The sequence below is a fragment of the Spodoptera frugiperda genome, chromosome 1 (assembly GCF_023101765.2).
Source record: "Spodoptera frugiperda isolate SF20-4 chromosome 1, AGI-APGP_CSIRO_Sfru_2.0, whole genome shotgun sequence".
Classification (NCBI taxonomy): Eukaryota; Metazoa; Arthropoda; class Insecta; order Lepidoptera; family Noctuidae; genus Spodoptera; species Spodoptera frugiperda.
In genome coordinates this window covers 12,444,634-12,456,721 of record NC_064212.1, presented here as the reverse complement: position 1 = coordinate 12,456,721, position 12,088 = coordinate 12,444,634, and the positions used below count along the sequence as shown (strand labels likewise).

General features: G+C 35.8%; 1 protein-coding gene across 4 annotated transcripts in view; it reads left to right on the top strand.

Moving 5' to 3' along the window:
* The window catches only part of LOC118273551 (protein spire), a 181,926-nt gene that overhangs the window by 107,355 nt on the left and 62,483 nt on the right, over positions 1–12,088 (top strand). For all 4 annotated transcript variants that reach the window (XM_035590586.2, XM_035590584.2, XM_035590587.2 and 1 more), the window contains exon 4: positions 6,951–7,105. In XM_035590586.2, coding sequence (XP_035446479.2) covers positions 6,951–7,105 — 155 coding nt within the window. The remainder of the gene's footprint in view (positions 1–6,950; positions 7,106–12,088) is intronic.

The window sequence follows — 12,088 nt, the reverse complement described above, 5'->3', positions numbered from 1 at the left end:
GCACGGCTATCGATCATCACGTGTCGAGTTCGATTGATAGCTGACTTACTAAGTAATCTTCGGTTATTTCGTGTTTAGAGATTTTACTCAAATCTGTAGGTTTATTATGTTACATCTTTAGGAAACAGAGAGTAAAGTTCCCTAAGAAAAGGAGGATCCTCCGACCAGGCGAGGTGATCACCCTTGCGGGCTTTTTGCCCAACTGTTGTTCGTTGGGATTGTCTATCCGTGTTTATTCGCATGTACACTTCACATGTGCGATGCAGGATATTTATGACGTCATTCGTTGATTTGCTCGTTGATAGTCTATGTGCGACTTCTGTCATCTGTCACTTGTCATTTGTTAGCGACGCCCAGCACGCACACATCCTAATTTTATTCATAGATGCAAACTCTCAATCCTGTGTCACCAAAACTCTTGCTGGAAAATGTCACTTTGTTCAATTAAGGTCTGAGTGAAATGTGAATGTAGGTCCTTAATTCTTCTCTGATCTTTGAGATAGATCTTTGGATACAAATACAACTATTTTCCAGCTTTCAATATCTATTGTCACGAAATTTTCTCTCTTATTCCCATTACGAATTTTCACTGTAATTCTAAATGCTATTTTATATCTTCACGATTATTTCAATCCTGCGTTATTATCATGTAGGATGGGATTTAATCCAGTAACCTTATAAAACTGGAAATCTTACAAAGATGTCTGACGAGAATCCTTCCAAAGAAAATCTTTCAACAGGCTTAGCAGAAATAATCCATTTTTCTATAGAATAGAATACAAAACACATTTTATTTTCGCATACAACACCTACATGTCTTATACTACACAGAAAGGAACAGAGAAATAATCCGGTTATCACTTACACCTGGACAAACATACAGATTTACTCATGCATTCTCCCTTTCAAAGCTTAGCCTGTCCTTTGTATCCAAGTGTCTATATTTTCCCCGCAGGCTATCAGATTCTCACTTGCTAATATAATGGTTCTATTTGTCCATTTTGAGCTGAGCTTTGTACTGTGTTCAATGTTATCGCTTTGTTTGTATTATTTATAAGTAGGATTAGGAAGTGTTTAGGCTTTCTGAGCTCTCGTGAAAGTTGTGGGCTATATTGTGGACGTGTATTGTCTCTCACGTACTAGGCAGGTTGGTTTCTAGGTGCTAAATAATAAAGGATTTATTGAGTTTGTGCAGTGCAAATTAGATCCTAATTGATTGCAATTAAAGGTGATATTTGTGGTTCTCGTTTCTGTGGACGGCTATTAAAGTGTTCGTAGAGTAACTAAATGCAATGTCGCCTTTGTTTATATAATGCCGAATCGCTAAACAAATGAGTAAGTACTAAACTTCTCTCACAACACAAGTAAAAGGGGGTAAGCTATTAATTTCATAGAAAAGTCGTTTTCTCAAAGTTTCACTAACCATCGAAACTAAACATTTTTGACGCGCTTTCTCAGTAACTCTTCGTACCCATAACATTTACATACTCGTAAATACTTCATGAAACAAACGTTTTACTCACTTATCCTAACTTGGAATAACTAAATTGTAAACAACACATCAAAGTACACCCCTCTATCGAAATACTTCAAAAGATTCTCGTCTTTATTACAAAATGTTTAAAGTGGAAATCTCTTTAAGACATCCGTCATATTGGTGGGATTTGTTGTGCTAATGTTACTATAAAACAATAACATAAAACGTCACGTCTGCGTTGAGCCCTTGCATCGTAAAATTAAACTACGTCCCGTTTGCAATGCGCGGATTTATGGTCACCCTATGTCTTTGGTACCGTTACTGCGTTTAGGAGGTGTGCACACTCAAGTTTACTTTTTAGTTGACCTATCAAGCCATTTTGAGTAAAACTGTATACAAAATGTCCTGTTAGGATGTGGTTTGAAGATAGTACTAGAGTTTAAAATGTGAAAGTTTTGATTTTTGTTTAGGTATTTGTCTAGTGGGTCTGTGTAGGAATGTTGTGGGTTGATGCTTAATAATATTAATATGAAGGAGTAGCCGTACTGATTTTCAGAGCTAACAGTCTTAAAATACTTTTGCCAGACCTGGAATTTGAACCCGTCTGTTGCCTACACGACTAATTAAATCAAGTCTTAATTTTTCATACATATTGATATACGTCAAGCATTTATGATATTAACAAATGATTTACTTTTACTCAACAAAAAATCTATTGTGTTAAAAATAATCGATAATCCATAGAAAACTAAAGTAATTAAGGGCAACAAAGAATTTCAACTTCTTGACTAGACGGGGATAACAAACAATTTTATTTGTAAACAACAAATACAAACAAATCGATCCCAATTCGAATTATAGTGCCTTGTTTATTTGTTTAGGTACAAAGGAGTCAATCGATTTTATTACCTTTTTGTTGTTTGAAAGAGTTTGCCAAATTCGAAGCAATTATTCAAATATTTGGAATTGTGAATCGGACTTGGTGGTCAAGAGGGTACAAGGGTAAAGAAATCTCGAGTTTGGTTGTTGTGTTGATCAAAGTATTAAGTATATAGTACGGATTTATCAGTTTTTAGTAGGACAGTGTTCCATGTATGCCCATTCTCTATATTAGGTATATGTGAATTATAAATTATGGCTTTAAATAAATGAACCAACCAACCAGGTCGCCGAACGCGTTCATCCTAAACCAAACTTTTACTAGGGTACAGGTTTTCAACCCCCATTTAGTATGATAGGTTAGTGTTATAACATTTTAAAACATGTCCAAAATACTGCATTTAAGTATATTTTGTGTACAGTACACAATACTAAGGACACATTAAATCAAAAACATACACAAACAAAGTCCGCATCAGGAAGAAAATACAAAACGTCTGCCTATAAAACATACCGGCTTCTAGATAACAAGGCACACGCAGCCCTGAGAAGCGGGGCTTATCTACAAGAGAACACAAAACGCACGGACCGTTAACAGTCCGTATCTCCCACGATACATGCAAGTTTGTCGATTACAACCAACTATTACATGGAAACTATTACCTACAACAGTCTACAGATGTTTCCGACTGCGAAACTAACTGCTTTTTGTCTTGTCTGCCGTTCGTTTAATAGTTTGTTCGGTTCCCAGAAAGAGCGTATTGTTTCTATACGTCATGTTGATTTTGTTAAGGAAAGTTAATTGATATTTGCTAGGATTTTTTTTAAGTTTATTCATACATAGGTTGTGTTGGCTTCGTGTCTTGCCCCCTGCACTAGGATTTTCTCCTGTGTCGGATCACACAAGAGTTGTCCCGTGTGGGAATCGAACACAAGACACGTTGCAGTCAAAGTTTGTTTTTTTAAAGTCGCAACCTCGATTTTCTTCGTCAGAAACTAAAGGCATGATGTTATGCAGTAACTAATAATGCTGAAGCGAATGAACTTCAGACATCATCATCTTGAAACTGCAATCAGAAATAGAGCATAATTTACACCAAGACATATAGTCATAACATCGTCGTACCAGGAATTCATAACACGAGAATGTAATAAGCTCATGCTCTCTATGTCGTCACAATTGGCGCCGAGCGCTCTCGAGCGAATAAATCTACGCATACTTATCCACGCTACTAGACGTCTGAGAAGCTTGCGTAACGAATTCGCGTCTATTTATTGCTATTAGCTCTCTCTGAGTCATGACACCCTGGTATTAGCATGTCGTCTTTGTGAATTTGTCTTAATAGCATCATAATTTTGTTCGTCGTTGATGTGTTGGTACCACCAACCTAATTGAGGATGAATTAGCTACTTAAGTTAAGTTCAGTAGAAGCCTGACAAAATGATGATCAAGTAAATGCACCTCTGGATTTTTTTGGGTAACATCTGACTGACACCCGCCCATGTTAGAAGAATGCATCAGATATTGTACGATTATATTGTTTTGTTTAGTAAACTCGTGGCCATCAATTGTAAGCTAACAAAGCAATCAGTAGCATCGTTCATAAAAGGTTCAAAAAGAGTCGGACGTTCCCCTGACGAATGATACCTGTTAAATTTCACATCAATCAAGTTATTTGGAAGTTGACTATCGTGATTGCCACTTATGGCTTGCCATTGTTTCTTTTATGGTCTATTAAAGAAAATAGTAAAGTTTATAACAGCTCTATATATTTCTTTTGTTAAGGGGTGATTTAGATTAGACGGGGATCGATTTCACATCATAAAACGTGGACTGATTTTGACACTTTAAAAAGTTGTCTGTTTGTGAGTTTGGACGTTTTTTCCCTTGAGTAAGAAGTTACTGAATAGATTTAGATGAAATATCATTTAGGTGTTAGGTAAATCATTTTTTCTTTCGCATAGTTAAGTTTTAAATAACATAAAGTTATGAATATTCAGTGTTATAATATTTTCTTTTGAAAGGAAGGTTTTTAAATAAAGGCTTTCACGACAACTCTTCGTGATTAAGAGTACAATAATGAAATAGGATAATGGAAAACGTTGAATGTTTAAAATACAAAGTGGAATTGTCTCACACAGTCGTTAATTATGTTCTAGAAATAATTAACAGAGAGGGAAGTGAATCTATAATGAGTTTCTATGGTAACTATTTCTTGAACATTGTAATGTTGAGTCCAGTCACTTAGGTAGACAATGTTCAGATTGAAAGTGATCGCGGAAATTCCTAGTTCTGGTGCTATAATGAAACTTTGTATATACCTTATGTTATACATAGTTTCTATAAAATAGCATTATAATATATGTTTGCATTGCGTCTTTTCTTTAATGTTAACAATAGTTCTTTTATAGTCTAACTAGTGACTATATGTCTGTTTGTTTTTTTTACTAAGGTTTATGATGATGCGTGGTATAGAATCAGATGTGTGCTATGGATGGCTTCCCTATACATCGTATACTCGAGCTGCGTATCTTCCTCGCACGGCTACTTTGTGCTGGTGAATCTTCATAGCACATCTCACTCGTACAGTATCAGTATCGCTTGTTAACAGTGGAAACGGTCACATAGTTTGACAGCTTATCTATTAATTCTTCGTAAAAACACCCTTATACATACTTATTCAAAGTACTTAAGTACTAAAATCCCACATCAGTCCTTGGCTTCATCTGTAGCACCCTTACAAGGCATTTACCCAAAGATGTGTTTACGAAAAATGTAGTAAACTGTCGGGAGCCATTGTCTGTTACTGATTGATGGTTGCACATCAATTCCGTTGCTCGACTCGAACCTTCTCGCTTTTATTCTGAACTGGTTTCATTTTGGTTTTTTTTTTTTTGTAATGTCATGTGGTAATTACCAGTAGTTAATTATAAAGGATGAATGAATTTTGGTAGCTGTTCTTTTTTGGTATTTGTGTGTGAAGTGTTGACGTCTAGTTATTTATTTATTTTTTGAGGTGGGTCATCCAATGACTTCTCCCGCCTTGGGCGAGGCGAGAGGGAGTCTCAGTCTCTTACTGACTAAAAATCACCCCGTTCCTACTCCTGCTTTTCGAGCCGGAGCCCCGGTAAACCCGCTAGGTAGTCCGCAGCTCTGGAGTTTATTTGTTACTGGATATTACAATATTACTGATTTATGAGCTTTGGGTCTTGTTTAGGAATCAAAGTGACTCCTTGAAAATGTCCGTACAGTAATAAAAAATATTTTATATCTATCATTAACTTATTGATAAATAAATCATATGTTTATTAGTTCTTACAGTATTATTTTCCAATTAAAACTTTATTAGAAAATAAGTATAAGGTAATTCTCCAGTATCCATGGTTTTTATCATTACCGGACACTTAATGAAAGCCCTTACCCGCCCACGAGGTACCCAATTAAATTATATTATCTATAAAATCGTGATATCCACTCGTACATAGCACTCAACGGTAGGGTTGTCACGTCACTTTAATGTCAGATATACGTTTCGACCAGGTAATCATTACCTGGTTAGGGATAAGCTATTTGATGTATTAAGTTCATTATTGTATCAGCACCTGGGTATATAATGCTTATTTAAAAGGTTTATCTCAATCTAATATCGTTTTGACGAGATTTCTTATACTAGGATTTTCTCCTGTATCGTTATCATTACATCAAGACCCAAAACAACAATTAGTGGATTACACAAAGAGTTGCTCCGTGCGAGAATCGAACCCGCTACACGTTGCATGGCAGCCAGTTGCCCAACCACCGCGCCAACCGTGCAGTCGATTTAAAAGATTAAAGCTAGATTCTGTGTGATACTAAAATTTGTAGTTTAGTGAGAGTATCACACAAAATCGTAAGTAGAAAAATATGACAACCCTAAGTTAAACTGACCATTGACACAATAATCCATGTCCAATGTCAAGAGTCAAGCGTCTAAACGGTGATTGGTCAGCGGCGAGTCAAAGCTCGCAAATATGCGTTTGCGCAACTACGTCGTTACGCGTTGACGCCGTCGATGTCGATGTAGTGTCGATTGTCGGTATTGACGGGTCGTGATTACAGTATGTAGCGAAGTAACGACCACACGTAGAGCTGCCCGCTACTTATTTACACAATTAGAATGTTCCGATACTTAAATAAAATTCTGATTAGACTGATTTCTATAAAGGCAAAGTTTGCTTTTGTGTAAAATTCAGTGAATCTTCGATAATAAACTCAAAATCTTTAAAATACATAATGGTTGATTCATTCTTATACAGTAGGACATACTGCAAAATGCTTCTATGATTTTTTTTTACTTCGCCTTACTCTAGGATTTTCTCCTGTATCGTGGGTGCGTTTACAAACATACAAGTTCAGACAGACTTGAAAGAACAATTTGTGTGTGATCCACAAATTGTTCTTTCAGGTCTGTCTGTCAAAGAGTTGTTTCGTGCGTGAATCGAACCCGCTACACGTTACTTGTCAGCTGGTTGCCCAACCACCGCACCAACCGTGCCTGTTGATGCCACATTAACTTTTATCACCAATATCTTAAAGTATGTTTTCCTTTTGCAGATGATGACGAAGAATGCGGTGCACTATCCGAAGGTTCAGAGACATCAGAATGCGGTCGGGCAGATACAGATGACGAGGGTATTGAAAGAGACTCGGAGCCAGCTCCGAGGAGACGGCGCCGGCGCAGACGGTTTATGCTCAAAGATGTTATTGAGGTAAGAAGTTCAAGCTTCCTTGTGCGAACTGCTAGAGTGGAACTCCTTGCCGGAGTCTGTGTTTCCTGATGGGTATAACCTGGGTGTCTTCAAAGCCCGAGTGAATAGGTTGCTTATGGGCAGACGTGCTCCATCGTAGGCCGCATCATCACTTACCATCAGGCGAGATAGCGGCCAAACGTCGGCCCATTTAACATAAAAAAACAGAAGAAAGAGGAGAGCGTAATGATTTTTGTCTAAAAATGCTGAAGGTTTTTCACTTCATCGACGTCATTAGTTACCTAAGGCCATTTTCTACCACGATAATGAGAAACTACTTCAAGGTTTTTTCATTTGGATCTACTTTGGGATACTTGGTTTCAGTTTCTGCATTAAGTATGTACATCGTTCTGCCACCTGATTTCATTTTATTCATTCGAAGCTACACTTTGGAACGAGCACCTAGCTTCACTGACAGACTATTCAATTAAATTACGTTTCAAAAGTGCCTAATTAAGGATTAATTGAAAAAAATGGCTTTGACTTTGACTTTAATTTCTCGTCCTCCGATGGATTTCTTTTATGGGTTCCGGTTGGTCAGTTCAGAATTCAGGTTCATAGATTTTAACGATATCGATTCAAGATAAACATTGAACGTTTATCGACAGACTAGTGTGAAGTAAATCGACAATCTTAGAATTTTCTCAAAAAAGGTTTCCCTAAGTGGTTACATAAATATGCCACTTTATATCTTTCTACTAGCTACGAAAATTCAAAGATTTCACCCAGATAAGATTCTAAAACGGTTCCATACAGTTCATTTCGGAGTATCTGGTAATCTTCATCCATCTTTTTTTTTTTTGATAATAATGTAGTGAAGCTATCCTTCCAACTTTCTCTTAGATATCAAACCTTATCTAAATAATATGGATCGGTGTTCATTGACCAGATTATGAGAGAATGATAAAGGCTGAAGTGTTACTTACTACTTTATTTCTATCGACTGGTGTACCATGTAACATGAGTTGTAGAGGGTTTCACAGATAAACTGAGCGTTCAGATAATATTTTGGAGATAATTCTGTGAAGGGTTTATGATAACTTTATCTAAGAGAAAGTTTTATGAATTTAATTATGTGAGTGGAGTTGTTTAGGCTCATATTTTCATAGTATTGTAGACAGGCGACTTATGGAAAATACTAGGGTTTTCTACGATTCCACCCTAGGTTTTTACCTGTGTTGTGTGTGCGTTTATAAATATACAAGTTCACATACACTTAAACTAATTACATTAACTTAAACTCCTTAATTAAACTTCTCATATCCCCTACAATATATGTCTAGACTTATACAAAAAATTCAACGGAAATTCATCCAAAAAGCAACACCTCCCAATACATTATGCCCCTTTCTACACTATAATATAAATTAAGGCCACTATTATTACACAAGTACAACGCATTTCCTCCTGCCCTTTATCTGAGTGACACTTATATGACGTTGCGTCACTCTTAATGGTGTGCTGTCATCTGCTTTCTCCTTCGTATTAGGAAGTTATTAGAATTACCTGCCGCTATGGACCTGATGCACTTGGTAAGTGAATTCGGTGGCATTAGGGTCGCGGTGCATTTGTGTGGTTACTGAGGTAGAGGTTTTTTTTGTGCTCGCTTTATGCGTTGTTTGTACCTAGTAGAGAGAGTAATGAAGTATAAAATATTCGGTGATGTAGGTAGATAACTGTTTGTAAGACTCTCCTTAAAATTGATGCTCCTGTATAGAAAATATTACCTAGTCTAAAAAAGTTCTTTCTCATTTAATTTACATACGTGTAAAATTCAAAATGTCAGGCAATAATATTTGAATATCATTATTATGGGATATTTACCATCTATGATATATATAATGATATTACTAGTGACAGTAACATGTCAGTAAAAAAAGTAATAATATTTTAAGTTTAGTTTTACAATAAAACATTGACTAGTCTTTATTTACATTTTATTATTAAAAACAAATAATATATTTACATGTAACGAACTTGCTTTAATCAATGTTTAACTCTACGCCCTTTCACGTTACACTATAGTCTGCTGGGACCCTTAAAATTATAATTCTTATGTAACGTAAGATAAGTATTGATCTCAAATTTCTATTAGTTTGTTTTACGACCGCTGTTAATGCGTGAAACGTTGTCATTAAGCCGGTAATTAACCATTAAAATAAGGTTTTAAACCAATATTGATTATTACGAAATTGTATTATGATATCAGAATAAATATGGCTTCTAATACTAATGGGTATTGCATCACATAGAAGTATATTTTAAGTGTTTATCATTTTCAAGTTTAAGTTATGCTTCCTTGTTTCTTTTTGTGAAGTGTGGTAGATATAAATAATATAAGAACATACCTTTTTTTTTTAAGAGGGGATCATCCAATGACTTCTCCCGTTTGTAGGCGTGTGTCAGATTCTTACTGACTAAAAACCACCCCGTTCCTTCTCCTGATTTTCGACCCGGAGCCCCGGTAACCCGCTAGGCAGTCCGCAGCACGTATAAATATTAGTGGTCCATCAAAATATGCAAATAAAGAAAAAGCTCTTCAACTTGATTAAAGTCAGTCTCATTATAAAGTAAAGGTAAAACCTGTACGTGTAAAGAAATAAAATTATTGTACAACTTAAGTAAAAAAACTAGAACACAAATTACACTGAATTTCACATGTAATGTTGTTACGCGATAATTGTTGGTCATAAATTAACATTCTGTGTCGTGTGCGCTAATTATTGGATTTGTTGTTAAATCACGCGGATAATTGATTGGCACCTCTTTAGTATTTGTAATACCGAAATTAATCTTTATTAAGTACATAACTTTGATGCACATTTTAAAGATATTATTCACCTTTAACCAATTCTGGGTACCTTCTTGGCATTGCATGTTAATTTAACAGGTGAGATGTAATTCTAAGTTGTCTGATCCCGGCACGCGTTCCCGTGGTATAAAAAGTATCCTATGTTTTATTCTATATCATAAATTCATAATCTACCCCTGTTCCAAATTTCATCCGAATCTCTTCGGCAGTTTTGACGTGATTGAGTAACAAACATACACACACAAACTCACAAACTTTTGCATTTATAATATTAGTAAGATTTACATAAGGACAATGTTGACAACAGAATTTGCATTCTATGTGATTTTCCTTGTGAGTTACAATTAATGTGTAATTTAAATCGTGGAGGAATCAAGTAAACTTTCCCACTATTGTTTTACTTTGTTATTATTTGTTTGTTGTGTCGACGAAGGAGTAACGTTTCAGGCAGAAAAATATCTTTATATTTACTTACGGAAATAATGATGTATGAACATTATAGTTTTACTCTAGTATAGTAGTAGTTGTTTTTATGTTACATTGTGTTAATTATTATGTTATCGACTTACCCACGTAACTGTTTGACGAGGAAGTCGACTAGTTAGTAGTAGACTAGACTAGCAGCATTCATGAGCAGCATTAACGAGAGTAAGCTTATAATGTCATAATTAGTTTAAATTACATTGTGTTGTCGACCCACAACTTTAATGCGTCAGTTTTCTTTTCTTTTGGCATTTATAATCTGCTTTACTTTACTTTGTTCATTCCTTTCCTTCCAATACAGACAAGTTCCGAACAGAATTCGATCAATATTAACTATTTAGATAACAAAACTGATCCACAGACAAAATAAGTATTTTAGCCAATCACCTAAGAACCCTTTAAAGTCTTAGATAAAAAAGGTCCTTCCACGCGAGATACTCGTATGTAAGCACTCCAGTGTGGATGGGGACCGCAATTTCCTCGTTTCTTTAGCTCGCTATATTGCTGGGTGTTGGGTGGGTTTGGGCCAACTGGGTCAGTGGGGCAAGACGGGACTCATCAATAGTAAATGCCTGCACTTCTACTTTTACTACATTCGTTTACTGTATCAGTAAATTAGTGCTTCTGAAGGCACTGAACGTTCGTGCTAGTGAGCGTTTTAGCAGTAGCTTTTATCATTTATTTTTATAACAGTGGTTCCTTGGATTTACTCCCGTGTCATGTGTCTGTGTACAAACAATCTTTAAAAAAACAGGAAAAATAATTATACGTCAACGTCACGCCTTTTTATCCCCGACGAGGTAGGCAGAGATACACATTGCATGGCACGGCACCTAATGCCGCTATACAATCTACATTGTATACCCATTTTTTACCATTTGTGTTATAAGTCCCATGTAATAGGGGGTGAGAAAATCAATTATGTGGACTACATAAAGAGCTGTTTCCAAACTGAACCCCCCTTGCGTAGCTGCAGCTAGTTGCCACTGCCAACTGTGTCAGGCAGTTCTGTATATTGATTTTGAAATGGCATGAGATTTGTTTTTTTTTTGTTTGTGATTGGAAAATAAGATGTAGTCATGTCGTAAAATATTTTAGAATAAATAGAGTAAAAATGATTTATAAAAATGTGGTATAATCATCCAGAGGTAAATACGTTTCATTGATTAGGTTTTATTATTTATTGAATTTACTTTACAATGCACGATAGCGTATACAGTGGTATATGCTATCGTGCATTCTTAGCCGTGCGTTATTAGCTTTACACTTAAAGCAATATATTTGCAATAGCAATAGGTTTGTTGTTCTAAATATATGAAATTCTTCAATATCAAATCTATGTACATACACTCATGTAGGATTAAATGTCATTGGCAGGGATTACGTGACGAAACAGTGTTGATTGTTATCGCGCTGGACATATTTGTATTAATAATTAATTACTCATGTTTAGATATTTTGGTAATAAGAGAAACCCAGTAGGTGAAATGCTATCTGTAAATTATTGATTTTGCTCGACTACACGCAAAAACAACCTCGATCGCGTTAGTTTTCAATTATAGTGAGAAATGTGGAATATTTCAGGCCCAATTACGCCACCCTTCCCAATCCCCAGCAACCCTTAAATTCCTAACCATCAAAAGGCCGGC